General features: G+C 35.6%; 1 protein-coding gene across 9 annotated transcripts in view; it reads right to left on the reverse strand.

The window, feature by feature from the left end:
* WWOX (WW domain containing oxidoreductase) overlaps positions 1–23,515 on the reverse strand; it is a 548,624-nt gene that overhangs the window by 380,381 nt on the left and 144,728 nt on the right. The window contains exon 9 of one of the 9 annotated variants that reach the window (XM_041125820.1): positions 22,186–22,224. The exons of the other annotated variants lie outside the window; for them this stretch is intronic. Coding sequence (XP_040981754.1) covers positions 22,201–22,224 — 24 coding nt within the window. The 3' untranslated portion in view covers positions 22,186–22,200. Of the gene's footprint in view, positions 1–22,185; positions 22,225–23,515 lie in introns of those variants that run through there. 9 annotated transcript variants of the gene reach the window in all.

Here is a 23,515-nt window from a genome sequence, read left to right on the forward strand (position 1 = left end):
ATAAAAAATGTTAGGTATTTTAAAAAAAATAGAAAATAGTATTGGAACTTATATACTTTTCTTTCTCATGATAATTCTAATATAAAAATTGTTAGCATGAATATTTGCAGGCTATCGTTTTTCACATTTTAAACTCAAGAAATAAAATGGAAGCAGCTATTAATATAAGGTACTGCATAGGTTCCAGATTTTATTTTTTTTCTCAAATCTCTATTTAAGCTGTTGGGCTGAATCCATAATCGTTTTGAACACTTAAAAAAATTAATATACCAAAGGAGTGTCCATATAAAACATCATGGGTTTATATCAGGTATACATTATCTTTCCTAATTACTACTGCAGTTTGCAGACTGAAATACAATTTATATTTAGGATATGATTTTGCTATTAATTATCAAACTGAAAAAAAATAAAATCTTGCATTATAAATTCTCTCTTGGAAATTAATGTTATTCTTTTTTTTCCATAATCCTATCACACAAGCAATAAGTGCATTGCAGCATGAACACTTTAATTTTTCCAGTTAGTTTTGAGCAAGCCCAGAGGTGAGGTTTAATAAGGATCAATGGCACTTTATCTGGGACAGGGCCACTTCACAGCATGCAAATTACACAGTAACACTTAAAAAAAGAAATAGATTTAATTAAAAAAAAAGTAGAACCACAGGCTCTGGAAATTCAATTAAAGGATTTATGCAAAGGTTTGCTAGGTTTTTATATGCAGTTACTGCTTATATAATGAGCTTTTCATATTAAAAATCAATAGGTAATCTAGAGTAGAAGATCATCCCCTTAAATACATTTTTGAAATCAATTTGAAAAATAGTCCATCAACTGCTGTGACTACTCTTGCTGCTTCGATTAGACTAAGAGCAATATTTAGATTGTAAGACGTGCTATGGAATATCTATGCTTGGATTTTGCTTTCAAGTGTTCTTATACTTTTAAGTGCCCAAGCTAATCGTACAGTAATTCAAGACTGTGTACAATGGGTAAATAACTAATTTAATTACTAGCAAGGGCATAAAAGTCCTGAAATGTGTGAAAAACCTAGGCAACTAATAGCACAATCTGACGATATTTTGAATATATGCAAAAACCTACATCTATGAAAGCCTTTGCTATCCTTCTTCTCAGCCTACTAGCCACTTAGCACACCGAGATAAATATTTCTGTTTATAACTTATTAAAGTCACCAGCTAAGGAAGCAATTAGCCTAACACTTGTCTGAAGTGCAACTTTCACACATCATGAATTTAAAGATGGATCAGGTCCTGTGTCCTTCAGGTTTAATCTAATTTGCCAAGATGCTGTGGTGATATAAGATCATTATATTAAAGTCCAAATATCCTAGTTAATATTCAGCACTTATCACAAATTCACATCTCATGCAAGCAAGTACGCCTTTGAAATGAATGGCGATGGACCCATTGCATCAGCACTTAATTTGCATCTGTCTAACCAATTGCACAGAGTTTGTAAATATTCTGAGGTGAACATTATAAAGCGGTCACTCGACTGTCCTTTTTGCTCAACAAAAAACCCCAAAGGAGTGAGAGCTATCAAATACACAGAAGCCAAGGGATTCACTTACAGCACAGGCTGCTGCTGTAGTTACTGCACCATGATAGTCTCCATACAACAGAGCATAAGCACAAGACTCCTCCCTCGCACAAGTAGACTTTTTACATTTGTTTCCATCCGTTCATAGGTTTTTCCATTTCACTCCTTAATTTAGCACCAGGTTGTTGAACATACTTTTTCGCCACTGAGAAATTCTTGAAATAAAATATTCTTCTGTTATATGCTTGCATGTAATGCCTAGGCACAGTGCTTTAGTGCCTTTGGATGCTCATGAAATGTAGATTCTAAATAACAGATTCTAAATAATGAAATAGAGAGGGAAATACAACACTCATTTTATTATCTCACATGTTCATATGATAGGGAGGAAGAAATCTTTGTTTCTGTTGTTAGTTGTACATTCATATATATATTCACATATAAGTTTCGTTATCTTAATTCAATACTTTAGAAGAAACATAATTCCTTTATAAAAGGTTTGAAAAATGGTTCTGGCATATAGCTTCTACACATGAAACAAAGCAAAATGACAACCATGAGAGTCAGGGATTAGACAAAATTTTCTCTATCTGTAACATGCTCTGCCAAGCAAAGCATTTCAGCTATGAAATATCCTCAGAGGCAAATACATTATAGGAAAGTTTCACAGTAAGAAGAAAAATAAATAGTAGCTGAAAAGTAACTAATAGTTTTCAGTTAAAATGATGATATTTAACAACAAAACTATACTGTTCAGGAATTGAATTTACCAATAGCTTGCCTATTTAAAGTTTATATTGTTTAAAACTGCCGCATCAATAATACCCCAAATTTCTGCTTCAGTACTTTATTCTTTACACCCATTCTGCATCCATCATTGCGGAATACCATGGAGTTGAAGTACAGACTGCAAGAACAGATACCCTTGCTGTCATTTCTCTATTAAGTCAGTTAAATATCTTCATAAACATTCTCTGAAGCGCATTTCTTTATTGGATTTCAATTGTTTCTTAAAAGAAAAATCTCAAAGGAATCAAAGAAAAATGTTTGCTTACTCTCATTTCAAAAGAAATGTGGATACAGACTAATGCTATCTTTTTCAATAAGTTTGAAACAAAGACGTTAATGAACAGTAGCTTTATTTTAATCTTCCTTCCTACTAACTGAATTTCTCGTGCGCACCATATTTTTCTACACTTTTGCATTTTAAACACAGTGTAAGTACACGAGGGGATCAAAGAGTTTCAGATGAATCTGAAGAGTTATAGCAAGGGTAACGAGGGTCCTTAGTTTCTAATGACAGAAGCATATGCTCTCAACTTTCTAAACTGCATCCAACTGAGCCATTTATCAAGGCCTGAAACTTTTTCATTATTTAAAGCACTACGACAGCTTTCCACTTGATGCCTTGGAAGTACACAATAATAGAGACTCTATAGTCATTAATTATAATATCAGCTGGTTGATGAAGTTACTGTACTTGCTGCTTGGTGATTTCATTTTTAATTGCAGCAGGTGGTGTGGAAATAAAGTGATGTACTGACACACACGGTCACCTCAATAGTGTTTTCTTTTTTATGTATAGATAAATGCAACTCTTTTTTTGAAAATTCCTTCTGTTTTATATCCCACTGCATATAGTAGCTGCAAGGAAAAATAAGAACACAAACACACTGAAAATTAGATGCTTAGAAATGAACTGATAGAAGACATATTGTCCCCATTTTTTTTTCCTTTCAAAATATTTAAGATATGGGGTTTTTATCCTGTGTAAAGATTCATGGTTTCCAAACACAGCTGTCATAAATACCAGTCACAGCTACGTATAATGTACAAGTTTTTTCTTCTAATTTTTGGTCTTACTAATGTATTTGAAGAAGTAGCCACTTTTGAACTCTACAAATCTGAAAATAAAGATGTAGTTAAGCAAAATTAAACTTCAACTGTATTAAATTCTAAGACCATTCTAAAAATGAGTGTGTGATATTCTAAATGGTGTCTCCTATTTTTTTTTTTTTTTCCTATTTTGGAATTAGTCTTATATGCTCCATTGCTCCAGTAATTTACTAACCCATATATCCACATAGATTTTTGCAGTTCAAAACCCATAAGCATACTGAAAGCAAAAAATGGATTAAGACAACAATTGTGTGTACTGATTTATCCTTTTGTTGTCTTCAGACTGCTGTTGTATATGCTTTCGAAGTCTGTATTGTTCTTCTGATACTGTCTGCTTTGAAAAGTGTATTTTCCTCCTCTGTCATCTTTTCATGTCATTAATCTCTAATTTAACAGATTAGATAACTATTACAGGAGATTTTGCTGCCATAGGTTTTCCATGAGATTGATAGGTAATAAAAACTGGTGTTTCCTAATGGCCACTGACATCCGTCTTCTACATAAACCAGCAAACTCCTTTAAGAATCTCTTATATCCAAGTCATAGATCAATTGTACTCAAGCCTCATTGCAACACACACACACTCTATTCTCTGAAATAAGGCTGTGCTACCTTAGCTCAAAACTACATTAAATGCAATTAATACAACCGCGATGTAAATGGACACAGCACTAAAATGTATATCCCCAGGGAGAACAGGTTGTAAAGGCAGCTATGTGCACTGTCATGCATGGCACACATGACTAGGGAAAATTTTAGCTCACTCGCTGACTTAGGATTTGCAGCAGTTACACCATAAAATTGAGAAGCTGCAGTACCAGGAGCAGGCGGCCAGCTTTGCCTCTGCAGTACACTCCCATGGTATGCCAGCATCAGATGAGTAGCGGCTGGTTGCCATCTCTTTCCTAAAGAAAGATGTTGTAGTCTTGCAAATCCTCTCTAACGTGATGTTAACTTCTATCTTCAAAAAAAGCTACACAAACACCATTAGAAGTCCAAAAATTAAATGGAAAGGACGTTTACCGTAAGCAGGGAATGTCGGGAAAACTCTGAGGTGATGTGAATGGTTTGGCTGTGTATTAGGGAAAAGGCAGGTGGCTTCTAACAATTTAGTACTTTATTTGTGTACAACTATGTCATTTGGAAGAGAATGCTGTAGAAAGAGGGCATCAATTGAGCAAAAAGGAGTGTGTGGAAGCGCTACAAGGTGTCCAAACGAGGCAAACAAAAATAAAGCTGTTCTTTTACAGACATGTCTTCAGTGTTCCCTTGATGACAGCACTGTTCATTTTAGGAAAGAGTTTGTCTAAAAAAACCAACAGGCCAGTACTGCCAGCTTTCATGAATATATTGTTTCGCTCAGACAGAAAGCAACTTCAGAGTCTGAACATAGCCAGGCTATGAACAGGACTTTATCAGCGTGCTCTGGGTCTTGCTTCAGACCCAGAAGAAAGCTACACTGCCTGAACTCTCTGTGATTTGCTGACCCTTCTCCTCTTAAGAGGTCCCCTCAGGTCCCCTGTTGCTACACATAGTAGGTAACAAGGACTTAGATCTCACAACAAGACAGCTCAAGTGGTTTTGGAGAAGGGAATACAGGCAGTAATATCTCTTTTTCAAACAGTTCTCAGCCAAATGCTGAATTTGTTAAATATAATATTTTACCTATTGCACTAGTTTCCAGAGTGGGCTTGTGTGACTGCTGGAAAACAAATCATAGAATTGAGGCTCATAATCAGGGCAGTATATCCACAAAGTAGTCTGGGAATCATTGCTATGAGGTATTTATCATTTGACATACGTAACCATTACATAATTCTTGAAATGTTCTCATTTTGCTGATCTCACCTTCTTAGGAAGGTGTTTTGCATCCTCCTTTTAATTCACTTTTTACATTACTACTATAGTGGCCTTTCTGTATGTATAAGGCAGGAAACCAAGTTTGGGTTGGTTAGTAATATAACTGAAGCATTCAAATATGCAAACAAACCCTTGAGCCAAACTCTGCTCTCATGCGTGTCAAGATTCATAGCACTGAAAAGGGAACAAAGTTTGGCACCTTTTGCTCACAAACACTGAGCGCAGAAGTAGGTTATCTAATTTCAAGGGATTAAGCTCTCTGTAGCCTGGGTGCCCGTTGTTTTCTAGTGCAAGTAGATTCAAATCTACAAAATGCAGAGCAACCACATTTCTCACATTGTAGGACCACCCCATGTTATTCCTAATACAACATAAAGGCAAAAATAATTACAGTAAAAAGCTTGGAACTTGGCCACATTTGATCTTTCATCATTTTGCTTCATTGTTTCTTTCTCTCTCCTTGTAGTTTTGGCTTCTTTCTGGTTTTGTGGTTTTTAGACCCTTACATGCCCATAGTGCAAATGTGCGATGCAACCCAAACGGCATCAGCCATATGCATAATAAACATGAAAATTTCAATAGTCTTCACATTAACTACTCAATCTAATAAGTAGGATTACACATTATATCAATTTTACCAGCTAATTTGTTGCTTTCTTTGTCCTGGCTTACTCTTCTGTCATCTTCTAAAAAAGAACTTAGATGTTTCTACAAGGGTACCAGTAGTAATACTGTATTACATTTTCAAAGGCTGCACAGCCTCATTTGCTGTTGTACGCTGCACAGATGTAAGAATTATTAACAATGAGCTGAGACCCACAATGTCATATGATCCGAATGCAAATCCTCAAGGACATTTATTTCCTCCATTTCAGTGGGTAATTGAGCCTCTAAACCACCCACAAAGGTTACACTTGTAAAAATAGTTAACCATTTGTGCCATAAAAATATTTATATTGCAAATTTTTTTTTTTTGCATCTATAAATATGAAAACTAGTAAGATAGTCTACAAAATGGAACTGTTGTATACTGAATCGCCACATACAAAATGTAGTTGCCCACACTAAAATGAAGTAATTGAAAACTACAAACGAACACATAAATGAATACCATCAGCATCAGTCTCAAAATTAATACATAGGGTGGCCTTTTGATTCATCTAGCATTAAAGAAGACATCCTTTTCAGTGTCTCATTTTTGCACTGGACATAAGATTCCTAATATGTGTATCATAGTGAAAGACAGTAAAAATAAATCTAGCCTAGAATAGCTTTGCTGCTCTGTCCCTAGCCATGAACGAAAGCAAGGAGAAACAAGTGTAGCGCTGGTTTTCCTTTTGAAGACAGACAATCTCCTTTAAAGCTGAAGCAGGGTTAGGCAGTTACAGAAAACATGCAATATACATTTCTCATGAAAAAACTCTGGAAACTCAGCTATCACATTAAAAGGAGTTGTTGATTTTTTTAAAATACATTAAAAGGTCTTGCAAACAACTTCTGCAGACTGCAAGTCAGAATCTTTTGATCCTCAGTAAGAGCCAAACAGATTGCCCGATATTTGCACATGCCGCGCTGGCAGAAATACACAGAATGGGAAGGGCATGTATCATAGAATTACCACCACACCTATTATCTACCACCCAGAGTAACAAACAATTGATGTCCACCATAAACCCATGTCAGAAATTGCTAAAACTAATATATATGATACCATAATTGCAGAAAAATGAGGAGCTAATCAAAAATGAGGATGTATCTCAATCAATACTGGCAAGAAATTAACCAAAAGAAGGCAATTAAGTCATCTATATTATAGAATACGTTTCTACTGTTGGGAATCACTTAGCTTGCCATACATAGAGCTTCTGAGAAAAGATGGAATATACTTCATGAATCCAAGGAAAATTCTCCTTTCCGTTTAAAAGTTACATGAACTGGGTCTCACAGAACCATGTGCAAAAGATGTACTATTGGGAGGGGGAAGGTCAAGGTAGTCCTATTCCTCGAGTGCATTTTTAAACCTCAAAATGTTGGGGAAACTACACACTACTCCCCAGAGAAATCTGTGCCAAGGACCTTGTCTTAATTATTCAGCAGAGCTTTCCCAATCTATCAATTTACCTCCACACATTTATGATCTTTATTGTCATTATTAATATAGCTACTAATATAATGCAAAGACATCAAGTCATCAGGGATTGGCGAGAAAACACAGACATTTGGGAAGAGAATGACAGCAGAAAGTCTCTAAATGAACATTCCCAACAACACAAAAAGTATATGCTTTATTTAGAATTAATACAACTTGAATATGCTTTTGGGTTTTGATTTTTCTTTTGTTTCCTAAAAATAGCTAGTATACACAAGACAACATCCTGATTAACTGATTAACAAATATAGACAGAGAAGTCATATTACTGTACTTCTCTGGAAAACTAAGAGTTTCAGTTTAGCAACGTCTACTTCAAGCTTTTATCAGCACTAATTTCAATGAAAAAAATGGTCGTAAAATTCAGAACAGAGGGAAAACAGACCTTAATTAAGCAAAGTGTTATCTCTTTCTATTATAATGAAAGCAAAGTTACAGTTATATTTTTACCAAGATTTTTCCCCACTTAATGAAGACATTATCCGTGAGTTTTCAAAGTCACTTTACAAAAGAGCATTCAAGAGACATTAAAGTCAGCTTAAACTAAAAAGTCTTTTTGAAGTCAATAAACAATAAAAAGAACAATGAAAAGACAGCCTTTGATCTCTTCTTACTCTAAAGTCTTTAATTTCTGTTTTAATCTACTAGATGCATTAAGTCTTGTTTTCAAATATTTTTCATCTGCGAAGTACAGTAAGCTTGCCTTGATTTTTTTATTCATATACATTCTTACTGTATTAATGTACACTTCTCATTATCAAGGATGGGTGTCATCTGGAAGTTTTCCCACCAAAATAAACAGAAAAAAGTTTTAAAATTATTTTTCATTCTGTTCTCTTTTAAAATTTCTTTCAAATGAAAGAAAAAATGTGAAAGGAAAAAGAAAGTAGCATCTTCAGCTTTGAAATTTTGAGATCAAAGACTATAATGCACATAGATTTTTCAAAGGATAAATTATTAACAACATGGGCGAACACACACTGGTCAATAACATGGTCAAAGAATGGTAAGTTAAGAGCACCTCTCTACAGCCAATTACAGTTAATCTGACTTTATTTTTTGCAAGAAATTCCAAGTTAGTCACTAGATCTTTAATACAGCTTTTAAAAACCCTTTTTAGCAAAGCTGCGAATTGTGACAAGCTCTTGACCAGGTTCAGCAGCTTGGCATTTTAACATTCCTTAACTTCTGTTTATCCTTTCCTCAGCAGCACGGGCCATGGATGTAAATAGGAAAATACAAAATTGCAATGAATGAAAGTGTATGGGAAGTCTAAAGATAAGAGGCAGCCGTTAGTTCCCATTGTGCCACCAATTTCTTCCAGGCATCTAGGATAATCCCACCTAGAAGGGGTAAAAACTCTCTCCATACCTGTTCACTCTTGACACACATATAAGCCTGCGTATAAGCTTATCCTTCTAGTATTTGCACACCTTCAGGAACACGGGATCATCCACAAGGTAGAACAGAAAGGAGAACCATATCCTCCCTTTCAGACTCGGATTACTATAACAATCTGCCAATTGACTCTTTACATGTGTCAGAGAATTTCAAAATGAGAGAAAACATAACATGGACAGTATAGTGAAAGCTGGGCTGAGCAGACATAGTAACATGCTGTACAGCCATTTCTCTACAATAGCACTGTTCTTCCCTCGTGCTTGCGAAGATACCTTTCCAGATGTGAGGGACAGATGAAAGCCACACGTGCCAGAGAAGCAACCTTCCCCTTCCCCTGCTATGCACAGTTAACCTAGATACCTGATAACAAGTGCTATTATTGCCTTAGTTTCTCTTATTTCACAGATCAGCTTTTAATTTAAACATCTAGTGTTTGTAGGATTAAAGGTGAATCCTCGGTCTGTACTCACCTACATTAAAATGCCACTGCTTTGTTGGTATCTAATCATCCATTCTGTCTTCAAAATATTTCTTTCACAGTTCTCCCAAATGCAAGCATTCTCCACCTCCATTTGTTGCTGAAGTTCCCAATTTTTGCTGATGATTTTTGTAAGAGAACAGGTCTAGAAGTATTTATTTCACAGAGACCACTGAATATCTGAAAAATGTGACATCTTAGTCGTTCATTTCTAGAGTGGGATATGAATGGGAACACCAAACCATTGGGCTCTGAATTTTGCCGATACAAGAATTTTACCATTTTTCATGCAGTATATTTCATTTTGATTCAAATAAAACTAAATTCTCTGGGACAGATCTTCTCTAAGAAAGAAAATAACCATGTAGAAATTTAAGCAATGTCTTTTTCTTACATCAAGTTAAGCAAAAAGACTAAAATTTTCACTTTGCTCATGTCAGATATACTTAATAAAAAGAATCAGACTGAGAGCACTTTACTACGTTCAGACTAGCCTTTTATTGATTTGGATGTGCTATGAACCACATTATCTAATCTACAATAAGCCATTTACCAAGTGCAATGATCTATGGGCTAAAAGGCTTAGATTTTTAGTTCCATTGTAGACTTTTTGATGAAATGGTAGATCAGCAGAGAATAATACTATAATAAGATTGTGAGGGACACAAGTGTCAATATTAGGAAATTAGAAAGTTTGGCTTACTGTTTTAAATCCTCTTGCTGTTCATTTAAAAGCCCAATATCTCTTTTTCTAGACGAATTGTGCCTGTATATTGAAGAGAGGCTCCAGATGACGTCCCACAGGGTGTCTAGTTCAAAGGAGTTCAAGGGCTCATCCAACTGAAAACTTTTTTATTTTGCAAAAACAGTATCACCTGTCTAAGCACATGACAACTATTTGGTGAAGCATGTGCTATAATTACATGAGGATACAAGTTATCATTATACTGTCTTCTTGCTATCGCTGTTTGACATGATCCAAGTTTCATCTGCCGCACAGGAGATTTTAGCAGTTTCCCTTCAAACAGATTTGATGCATTTTGCATCAGAAACTTTTCTTTACTTGTATGCACAGAGCCTGGAACATGAGGCTGAGATCCCAGTTAGGCTCGTGACTTACACATAAACAAATTTGGACTAATGCTCCCACAGTCTCGTCTCTTGATTGCCTCCCCTCCAGTTGTCAGCTTTGACCACATTCGCACATGGGAGTTCTCCAGCTGCCACCAGGAAATGCCATAGAAATCTCAAGATAATTCATTTCTCTACTGTTCTATGTTAATCTAGGAAAGAACCACACATATGAGATCTGCTTCCTCATTTTTCAATATTGCTTTTTGATTGAAATAGGTAACACTGAACTCCCTGGCAAAGTATACCATAACTTCCTTCTCAAATTATCAAGCAATTCATGCAAAGATAACTTCTTCCTGAAAATGGTTGCTTTTGGCTAACTTGGACTTAAGAGGTTTGTGAGAAACATAACAGTGCAAACCAGATTTGCAACACCATAGGCATCATCAAAATAACATCTCCTGTTATCAAACAGAACAAAAATTCGGTGGCCTTCAGCAGACGGAAATAAAATCCACTATTCAGTGCTAATTAAGTGAAAACCAGAGCATATTTATGAGATTATTTTATCTATAGTTCTATGGCAAATTTTACCGCATCATTTCTGAGTAAGACTGACAGGTTACATGCCAAAGTAAATGTACTGAAGACATTAATGTCACTTTAAAGCAACTCAAGTTTTGATGTTCTTATATTTTTGTTGTACTGCAACTATTTGGATGCATTGCCTCATTTTTTGAAAATGAAAAAAGGAAGTGTAACTAGTTCAGGCTACCATGTAACTTTACAACAACTGACACTAACTATAATATAAGCCAGTTTGTATTAAGATGTTATTGCACCTTTCCAGTTCTAATCGCCAATTATGACTCTATTAGTCCTACTTGGCAGTTCATCTGCTCCTGCATCAGCTAAGGGGGACTTGGAGACGGACCTCTGATCTTCATGTTTCCGCTTCAGTGAGTGCTCAGCACAGCGGCTGTCATCTTGAGACATTGAGGAGGTAAGGCATTGCCTTTTCTAAGATAACTACACCTGACCTTACAACAATTTACTAAGGAAATACCTGCCTAATGGCAGCGTGAGTGCAGTTTCTTTTACACTCACAACCGCACTGCAAATTAGAGACAACAGGATAAATCTATGACCAGCTCACTAGACACTTCATTAAATCACTGTTCCCTTGCCTTGTAGAGCACTAATAGAATCACAGCCCTCGTTAGCTACTGAATAAAAGATCAATCACATTCTTTGAGAGCTCTTGCTACCAGCTTCCAGAGGAAACAAGGAAAAAAAAGACATATTTAGGATCATCAGTAAGATTCTGAATGGCCTCACTGCAAGTTGGTTAAATTACCTTTTCCACAACTGACTCCGACTGTAATACTCTGAGGAACTTGTTAAGTCTGCTTTCAAAAGCTGCTATCTAATATATGACTACCAGGCCCTGGTCAAAAGTTCATAATGTGCATATGTAAAAAGGTACTAAATTGCCTGAGGGCTAAAACCAGAGGAGTTTAATTGCAGCAAAATGCTGAAAATGGTCTGTTGAGGGTCTTTCTATTGGGATACTGCTGGCACTAGCTGATTGAAGTACAGCACATAAAAGCCTTACAACAATATTTCCTTAAATGCAGCTGAAACTGCTAGCACTTGCTAGTGCATATATGGTGTGTCAAGAGGAAAAAAAAAAAAAAGAACCTTCTCTAAAACAAACAAAGATTTAAGGATTGATATAATTCATAATTCAAAGGTGTGTGGATAAAAGGAAGAATTAAACAACAGCGTATATCTGTCAGTATAAGTCATGTTATAGGCTCCACATGTTATGGTGGGAAATGTAAGTACATATGTAAACATATTTAATTGGCAGCCATTAAGATTCGCTGCAATGAAAACTGGAAAACAGCTTCCATCAACCTATTTATGACCACACTTGGAAATTTTGGAAACAGTCACCTATGAGACTGAAGATTCCTATACTTAGCCTGAAATCCAAGGACTTGTTTCGACTAATTGAGAGTCACTCCTCTAGCTATTTACATGATAAAGAAAAAAAAAGGACAGGAAGGAAAAAAAGAAAACATTTTTCTCTGAAACCATTCAAAGTATACTTTTTCTATTGAAAAAGAAAACCCCAACAATATAAATGTTTAGGAAAAATGGTCATCATCTGAAAATTAGGAAGAAACAGCAAATTCTTCACTTAATTCTATTACATTTTATTATCTCAAATAAAGTATTATTTTATCTAAACAGAAACTGTGAACATTTTAACTCTTTGCAGAGTGAACACAAGCAGAATATTTTTACTTCTGTGCAGGCATTTATGAACATGTTGCCTGAGAATTTGGATTTTGACCATAAACAGTCACCTGAAAAAAATGACAAGTGACCATCTTCAGATGTTGCTGTTTTTGTAGAAAACTCCGTGATTTACTCCTCAATATATTTTTTTTATTATCTTGGCCAAAACATATAGTTACAAATATTCAAAATGGCTATGGTGAAACATTTCTCTTAACTTTTTATTATTATTATTTTTACCTTTTGAAAACCACATTCGCCTGGAATATTATGCGACATGTTATAGATACTAATTTGAAATTTTAAGTTAAACTTCATTGCTTCTCTGCCAGTTTTTCTTTAGCTCAAGCAGGACTTGATGTGGAAGTTAAGGCACATACTGTGCAGGAAATGACATTAGGCCAGTGTAACAGTCCTTTCATAGAGATTGCAGTATGAATTTTCCACACCCAATTATTTTTTCTCAGTCGTGTCTGTTGGAGGGTATGCTACGAACTGCAATAAAGAATGAAAGGCAAATGTTTGCCTATGTATGGATGATCTGTTGCCACCACTTTCTAGATTGAGAAGGCAAAAATATTATCTACAGCGCATAGTTTGTTCATCTACAGCATGTGTTGTCTTTGGGCATGTCATGGCTGAGAAAATTATCTACAGCTTTGCATAAAGGTTTTAGTTTAAATATCTGTAAAAGGTTTTAAAATACCTCATCTAATATTCTGAAAGACAGCAAGAAAAGGGCTAGGCAATTTTTTTATTTGTACTTGAATTAATATAATATAGTAGATAAAATAGCCTTTAGCCAACCACTACCTGCTAAAGTGGGAAGTGAGCACACTATTGATAACACTGACTTTGCCATTTTCAGTTGGTATCAGTTAACACGCAGCAAAATAATAGTCTTGGACAGAAGCCATAGACAAGGTAACAGGAACATGGTCAAAAGCATGAGAATCAGCAAAGAGTTCAAATCAATTCAAGAGACCTCTGCTTTCAGCCTTGGAAAGTCCACATACCAATATTCTGCAATAGCTTGCCTCCATGGGAAGACCATATCACCTCTGTCTTCTGATATGACAGTTATCAACCAAGTCTCATTTTACAACATAAAAAAATACCCAGGCCACTAGAAAGTCTCGAAAGTAAATTTATCTTAGTGGATAAAAAAAAAATTGGTAATTCATTTACCTCACCCCAACAGATCAATTCAGAGAAGTTTGAAAAAGCATGGTTGTAACACTAACAGCATTTACCGTAACAAATAAACTTTGTGGAAATGACAAATCAACAGTGTCTGACAACAAATGAAGAATATGGAACAAGCTTTCATTTGTTTACTCTTGACATTCAGTGCCAACACTCAGGCAGTTAGGAAGTCATTCAAATTAGTTTAAAAGATATGCTTGGGAGGAATTCACAAAGATGTCCCAAAACAGAGAGGGACAATAGACTACAAATGTTTCAGTAGACATAATGTTTAAAGTAAATAGACAGACTTCATTCCAGGTCTCTAAGTCTCTATTTCAGGTCTGGACAACCCTTTCATTCCAGCTTCTGAGCACCACAATATAATTAATTAAGGGATGTATCTGCCAGCAGAAAGGAACAGGGAATGGAAGCAGGAAAGCTAAAGTTTTTTTCTGATGATGATAGTGAACAGGAATGACCACATAATTTGGCCCAACCACATTTCATTACCAATTATAAACATTATTTTAGGGGAATAGATTAGCAATTAGATTGCATTTACAGGAATCTTTGCTGTGGACAGTGACAAAGTTTTCTGATGAGTCTTCTGTCCCTTCCTAACAGCAGAAAAAGCATTGAGCTGTGTGTTGAGCTTTGTGGGCCTTGAGTATACATGCACAGTACTTCATTTTCCAAGACAAGCAATGGTCTGGACTGCATTCTGAAAAGCATAATTGGCCTTAGCTGAAGGCCATTTAAAATTCCACATTACTGTCTATTGAATAAGCATACGTGTAATGTAATAATGATAAATTTCACCTCGTCACCAAAAATAACATCAGATATTGTTTTGATAAAAAGACATTTTGTATTAAAACATTTCCTTTAGAAACATAAAGCCAAAAGGAGACAAAAAATACTATTTCACAAGTGGAACTGCCACCTTTGCTGATACTTTCTGCTGTAATTCCTTTAAAAGTTGGAAATTCACATACATTTCTCATTAAAGGAATGGAAGGAGTCAACCCATAATTTTTTCTCATAAATACAAAGTCACGCTTTTGGTGCAAAAACTGAGAGAGAAGCTCACTTTATACATACTAGTTCAGCAAACGGAATCAGCGCAGCTCTAAGACCATTCAGCTCAGGGTAATACCTTTTTTCTTGGCAGCACTAGTCACCTCATTTCCAGTTTACTCATGATATCTTGACAAAAAAACCAAAATAAATGCATTTCTCAGAAAACCTTTATTTTCCTGTTATTAAGTATGCAGAAAATAATAAGTTTTCACATTTATGCCATCAGATTACTAGCAGAATTGTAACACACATGCCCAGTCCACAAGAGGAAACACAGAAGGGCTTTTCAAATGCCCAGCCACTCCAAGACCCTGCCTACGCTCTCAAGTGCACTGATATTCGGGGCCTTTGCCTAGGGGAACTGCAACGGAGAAATTCCTTTCCTACTACACAGGCACTACACTGCTCTGCAGGGGCAAGCCGTCTCTTCAGTACTGGGGCAGGGAGCACCAGGACAGCCAGTATCCCTTTGCAGATCGTGCCTCTGCTCAGTAATTAACACCATTAGATCAACACCACTATTTGGGATGGGATGAACTATTCGACATGAGTAGACAATCAGATTCTAAATGACACTGTTACAAAGTCATTATCATAAAAAATTGCCAAGACAGTTGTTTTATTTGAAGTGCTAAATTAGTTTTCTTGTACTGGTAGTATTCATCATAATGTAAGTTTGACATTTCAGGACAACATTTTAATAGTAATGCTGTTCAGTGGAAAGAAATAGTGTTTCCAATTTTCTAGCAAAATGAAAAAACCCTAATCACATTCATTAATAGATTACAGTGACAGACAAGATAACCCTAAAAAAACCCCTACATTCAAGAGTGTTGAATTTAAGTGAAAACTTTAATCTTAGTATTTCCAAGTATTCTTATGCTCTAGCTTGTATATTTTAAATGTTCTTCAATGTTTTTTACATAACGGTGGGTATAGCATTCAAACAGAAATCAGAAACAATCTGCCAGTTCAGCACAAGGCTTTTCGAATCTGTTCTGTTTATATAAAGTTTGGTACTCAACACTTGAATAAATACTTTCATAACCAGTTAGGAGTCTCACCAGCCATTTGCATATGCACAGTCATCTATTAGAAACAAAAGAAACTAGCAATGGTGTGATCAAACATTAAAAATAAGCTCACAGTAAGTTTCAACTCCTATGCCTGCTTAACATTCTTCTGAATTAATAGCGATATCCATCTTAAATGCAGTAAAGTTGAAAATACCACCCACCAAAGCAGCACATATACAAGAACTCCATTTTTGGAAATGTCAACTCTTAAGACAATACTGCTATAAGAAATGGAAATCCACAGAACTAGCAAATCAATCCTGCGTATTTGGGACATGTAGATCTTGTTTTTCAAGACAAACAATTCTCTCTATATCTCAAAAATGACTTTACTTTTATATAAGATGCATCATCCAACATTGCTATCTCTATATCATTTCAATGTGATGCTTTTGCAATTAATAAAATTCCTCAACTACCTTCTATTGATTTTTTTGGCATGCACAGAAGACTGTGCTATATTCATAGTGATATTTAATAACTGCAAAAACATGTTGTCACTAAAATAATGGATAGAATTTGACTATGATGTTTATATTTACTGTCATGCTCCTTGCTAAAAAAGGATTGATGCTACTACTCTAACAACTTCGTAGAAACAGCAAACTAAAGACGTTGGAAAATCCAAATGACTCAAGTATTGTAAGTCTCAAAGGAAACTTTAAAAGCTAAGTAAATTCAGAAATTCTCTGATTACAAACCCTCATACAGATTATTGCAAAACTATTAAGTATTGCATCATTTGCTGTGCATTTTTACACTGAACTAAGCACGATAAATTCAGTATTATGTTTACTTTCCCCCCTGAAGAGAATGAGTACATTCTGCCACTTTATCACAAGTAAATCATACAAATTCAGGCCACATAACACATAACAAAACATGGAACCATCTTATTATTTCAACTATATTTAATATTTCAAGTTCTTTTTTGCCAAATCTTCCTCCTCTATTCTTAAATATAATTCTTGAATCATATAAACATTTAAAACAACTCTTCCAAGACACTACCTTCAAGGTATTTAACATACAATCATACATTTGTGCTTTCTTCCTGTTTTGAGAAAGGTGACAAACCACAGACCTAAGGACTAAGACAGTAGGTTAAAAAGAGGAGAGGCAGAAGGGCACATCATCGCACACTGATACTGGCAGTAAAACCTACATAAAATTAAGGACAACTTTTTGGTTTTGTTATTTTTTCCTGGAACATATATTCCCTCTTTCTTCCCTTTCTTTAGAAACACATACACTCTTACCTAGAAAGAAGGCACAGGCACAGTAAAAAAAATTAGGACTACAGTAGAAAGAAGTTCAGGATTTGAACAGTATCTAACTCTAGCTTTTTCAGTAACTCTCAGAGAGTGATATACAATGGGAGCTACTGAACTACAAAATACTAGTGAATATCCAGTGGAAAAACTAAACACACTCCCTAAGACAGTCTCATCAACCACAGACCTATTTTCCTCCACATGGGAATCTAGCCAATGCTCCAAGCTGGCCAAGGAACATCCTGCAGTTTGAGTCTTGCCTTTAGAAAAAAGAAAACTACCACAGTCATATCCGTAACACCAAAAAACAACCCCAAAACCAACAAACCCAACCCAGTAAGTTCCCTCACACTTTCCTCAGGAGAAAAAAAGATACCTATATATACAGCAAACTTTGGAATAAAGAACGGACAAGAACTAGAAACACTATTAGTATCACAGTGGGATACCTCCCAAAAGCCTAGAAATATGAATTTTCTATACATACATGTACATTTCCAATAGCTTTCCTGGAAGGAAGTTTTTGGGAATGTTAATTTGGTTATGCAGTTATCATGTCCAGGGAACGCCAACATGATGATGAATGACATGTCACATGCAAAAAACAAACAGATGAATCACTTTTTCAGGAAAACAGACTCTTATTGTGTTCACCTATCCAGGAATATTAAATATATTAAAAACCCAAGTATAATTTTCATTTTATATAGATAGATAGGTACATACACATACATATATATGTAAAAATAGTGAGAATACTGAAAAAACATTATGCAGTACTCTGCATTTGATATACTGTATTATTTTTGGACCTTGCAAATATACTTTTTTAATGACTTTGCTCTAAAAGAAGGGACTTTCTAGCTCAGATTACTTGGACACTCTTACTGTTTACTCTTCCATCTTTTTTGTAAAGTCAGAAGAGATTTCCCTGAGAACTTCAAATAAATAAGATATCCAGCTGCACAAACACTATACATTCTGTTAGATTACTTTGGCTTCCTAAGGAATATTTGACTTTCTCTGAATGTAAATGATTAAAGAGAATCCATCATATGAAACTGATTGGTGGACTGTTTAAAGTGGTATGGCACCTCTTCAAAGATGATATAGAGAGAAATGAAAAGACCATGTTATAATAAAGCATCTCTGATATCCAAGGAGTTCTAGGGAAACGTTAATGTAACTAAGCACTGCATCCCCCAATTAAGAAATAATATTTAAATGATAGTTCCATAAAATAGGATCTACACTGCATTCTTTTTTAAACAATTTGGTATTTCATCTATTCTACATACAGCCAATAAAAGCTTGGGGTTTCCTGAACATCTGTCCATTCATAAATAGCAATTTCAAAAAAATGTAAGGAAAGATAAACCATGTTCTAGAGTCCACAAAATTTATATTGCTCTGTGAGTTATGCTCACAAAATGACACGGGTTAACAATGTTCAGTTATGTAATTTCATTATTTTTACCATTTACGGTTTTAAATCTGGGCATAGGTTTTTAACTTCTAGAGGTCAAAGAAACAAAAACTAAACTTTTTCCAAAAAACATTGCTTTTACTGAAATTTAGATGTGTGGATCAGCAACTCTATTTCCTAAAGAGCTAACTAGAAGGCTTAGTATCAGCAGGCATGCATGTGCATATAAAAGACAAGGAAGAAAAAACTACGAGGAAAGAAAAGATGCACTACTGCTACGTCAAGTGACATGGACAACAAGGCCTCTGTTCAAAGTTTAGTGATACAGGAGGAGTTTGAATTTCATTACTCCTCATTTAAGGAATAAACAGCAGATATACTTTTTTTTTTTTTTTAAATAGCCAAAAATTATTCCGTTCTTGGACTCTAAACTCAGTAAGAAACTTGATTTTAGAGAAGGAAATTGAGAAAGTGAAATGCACACTAATGAAGCACAATTACTTCTTACAGCCATTCATTCATAACTCCCCCCACTCCTCCATCATTGAGGTCTTCTCACTGCTTCCAAAATTTGGCAGACGGCAACAGTTTGAAGTGGAACCCAGATTTGCCATCTTACATCTTAAGCCACGTGGAATTTGTTTTTCGCATTTCATATCACTGATAGCACCATTATTTCAGTAGCTGAAAATACCTGGTTCAATTGAAGTGCTTTGTATAATTTGTGTTTGGCTGTACTTAATTTACTTGCTAGCTTTACAGCATAGTTGCTATGTCTGTCCAAAAACTTAAAAATCATTAATTAAAAAGAGTTTTTAGGGACTAGTTTTTTATAAAAAGTGACTGGAAACTCATTGCTACCTAAAAACTCAACTTTTATCACTGTGAATATGTGAGACCACCTTTCCAGAATGCTAGCAACAGATCATTGGATCATCATACATGAACTACAGCGCATTGACTCTGCTTTTGATTATAGTTATCTCATTCATAAAAATGTTAGCTCCAGTACTCTCTTGTTATTAAAGAAAATTAATAATCCTGTGATTTATGTGCTAGCTGGTAACTAAGGAGGTCTGGATCCTACTGTGTTATTTACAACAAACTGTCTAGAGTGACCTTGGCTCAGGCACATAAATGAGAAACTGTGGGGTCGCAAGCAGGGTTGAGTCGCCTCATCTGCAGTCACTGTAACCAGAGAGCTCTGATATGCAGCAAGGGGCGCCCGGAGGGCTCTGGAGTGCAGCGAGGGGCACCCGGAGGGCTCTGCAACAAAGCAAAAGGCACTGGAGGACTTTGGGACATGCTTGCATTCGGTCTTCAGCAATGCACGGTAATTTCAGCCAGCAATTTTCACTGCTGGCTAGGCTACAAAGTCATCAAAGATTAAACCCTTACTAGGCAAGAAGTAGAGAATTTTCTATGAAAATCCCTTTTGTTTACCAGACCTTCTTAAAATTATTAATATAATATACTAGCATAAACTGAAGACTGCTTAAGAGTGGGCGAAGGAAGACCAGTAGCAAAGGTAAAAATTACTACCTTAGTATGGAGATACATTAAGAGGACTGCGGCCGGCACGTATCATAAAACTGTTTTAGACCAGAGCTGTCATTTTCCGAAGTTAACAGCCACATGTTTGCATTAGCACCAAATAAATGCATGAAAAAAAGTAGAGGCAATCTGTTTCAGTTTTTAAAAATATCTTCAAGACATTAAGTTCACTTGCCCGTTTAAACAGAAAATCACTAAATTTTAACCTAGATTATTCCCAGCAAAAGTCACTGTTGTTACCTAAAGATAGAAAAAGAATATGAACGTGCACATTTACTTTTTGGTTTATACAACTCAGGTATGTAATAGATTCAGAAAAGTTCCTCACTGTGTGTTTTCCCTTACACTCTCTTTCCCAATCTATTATTTTTAACAAAGCTATATGATAAATGCTTTCCTGTTTTCTTAATAATGCTTGTCAAAAAATATTAGATTTATGTAAACTACAGAAGAAAAATCTTTTTTGTGTGGCCACAAAACCAGAAGTGTCGCAAACCTGTCCATAAACACAGTTTTAACATTATATCTATGTGGCAAAGTAGCATACGCCCACTTTTGAGAGAGAGGAACGTATTTCTAATCAGTCAGGAGAAGGAAGGGAGGCCAAGAGGTTGTACATATAAATCCGGAATATTATCTAGTGCTGCTATTAGCTATTTTGTTCCCTGACAAAACAGAACAAAAACATGAAAATAATTTTTCACAGAGCACTGTGAAAATACAGACTACCATACGGAGAAGCCTTTTTTTCCGACAAACTTTAAATTTTCATCCTACTTCCACATCTCTTTGTAATATCTGACATGGAAAAAAAGAATACCTGTACAGCAATATGCAAAATAAATGCAAACATAAAAATCAAAAAACCCTCAGAACCTCAGAATTTCAAGCATTTTGAAAGTACTGAATTTCACTACCTAAGCACCTCAAAAAATCTTTTTTTACAGTCTCTTCAAACTCACAGTTCTAAATTTTAGTCATCTTTGCCCATGGAAAATCAATACCTTACTTGTTTTCAGTTATTGCAGTAGATAATCAATTTTTGCAGCAAATAAAACAAATGATGTTTCAGTATGAGAAAGACCTCAAGAACACTGCCCACAAGGATGAGGCAAATTCCTAATAGCAAGTATAGTAATGACATAAAAAACCAAAGGTAAAGGGACAAAAAAAAAGGCTAAATATCCTGTTCAGCTGTTTCTGTCAGATTGCAACATCTTGCCTGTCACCCAAGCACCTCAACTCTCGTAATACAACAGAAATTTCCTTCCTTATGGTTTCTCAAATACATTCTGAGCAGATCAATGCTGCATAACACCTCAGAGACACCATGGCACTTCAGCTGCAGTTTAGCTGTGCAAGTGATGATGAGTAAAAGAGAAAGAATAAGAATAAGGAAAAAATGGGAACTTGAAATCTTCTTCGGAGGACTGCAAAAGAACACAGGAAAAAAAGCACAGTAAAGGAAAGTCTGGGACTTTCAGACAAGAAATTATGGAAGCATCATACCACAGTGAAAAAATAAAAAGGATTTACTTTTAAAACCTTTTGTTAAGAACTCATTATTTTATTTGTAATGCAGCTTATACCAATACCCTCCCATTATTCAATAAGGAGGTCTGTTCCTAGCCAGTGTAACAATCTGAATCAAGAAATGAAAATAACTGAATGCAAGACTGACTTTCTGCAAGTTTCAGAAAGAAATATTCTGTTCTATGCTGTTAACTACCTATGAGGCCAATCTTTGTCAGATTTCAGGCAGGAGACGATAAGGTATCAGACAGGGATGGATGTGAGGTTGCACAGAAGGTTAGCATTTGTGGGCAATTCAGACCTGTACGTAGACATTCCACAAGGTGTATATATAGCTTTCTAATCCAAGTAGGCTTTTTCAGTCTGAAAAATAGGGAAATATGCTTTTTAATTTCAAATTCTAATTTAATTACATATAAATATGTAATATAAAAACATTATGGACCAAATTTTTCCCTGCCTTGCAGCCCACATACTTGGCAGGGCATTCTGAAATTCTGCAAAGATCTAGGGGGAGAGGAAGAAATTCCTTACTACCTCCACAAAACTATAGGACATACCAGATCTGCTCCACAAACAGCTATGAGGTGTGCTGGACACAGCAAATTCCATGGCCATTGCTCCCCCCAAGCACCGCTCTACACACTGAGACCCTGAGCTGTTCTGTTTGGTGCATGGATACGTTTTCATAAAGACTTTCCATTCCTGTGGTGTAGATTATGGAGGATGGATTTAATTTGCCCTCATATTTCATGCCACATTTATTTTAGCAGGAGGTTAAAATATGTATCATTTAAATGTAAGTTTGATAATAAACTAGCTTATATTACATTTTATTACTAGATAGGGGACAGAATTTCTAAGTGCATAGAAGAATTTTTGCACCATCCTTCCGAAATGTTTAACAGCTACTTCGGAGGCATTTCTTACCATCTTATTACAACCAATCAAAATATTCTTCCACATATGCCTTCTTTCCTTTTACCCAATTCAGTCAATTTTAAATAACGGTATTCTGCAAAGAAGTGTATGTTATCGAGGTTCAATAAAATAACTGTCCTTCCATGTTACTAGAAGTACAGTCCACAAACCTGTGTGTTAAAAAAGACAGCTGTTGCTTAGCATTGCTTTAACATTTACACTTTAGGCATTAATCCATAAAACAGGAGACGTGCGTACGTGATTTATATACTCTCTACAACAACTGCTAATATCCAGTAGATAGATAGTCCCCTTTCACTCTCCGTTCCTCTTTCACTTCCTGCCCAAAACTCAATTTGAGAAAAGAAACTGCCATTTTGATCAAATCTAAACTGTGAGGCTCTTTTCAAAAAGAACTGCCTGTTGCTTTTCAAGAAACCCCAGTGCATTTTCAGGAATGTCTTAGGGTAGAAATACAGGCCAAATTCTACGCTGAAACACGCATATACCCACAATGCCCATGACTGCTCTTGGAGCTGAACGTGCACAGCTGAAGGCAGAATCTGGCCTGAACTGTGAATTCAGTAATGGAAGCCAACATCAACTCAACACAGCCCACACAGATCTTTGGACAGCAAAAAATGTTTACTCAAGGAGGGAATACTATCCCCAGCTCTAAGGGTTATTTCAGCTTCTTTAGCAAAGAACTGGGGAGAAAGAGAAGAGATGATGA

Source organism: Aquila chrysaetos, chromosome 9 (genome assembly GCF_900496995.4).
Source record: "Aquila chrysaetos chrysaetos chromosome 9, bAquChr1.4, whole genome shotgun sequence".
NCBI lineage: Eukaryota > Metazoa > Chordata > Aves > Accipitriformes > Accipitridae > Aquila > Aquila chrysaetos.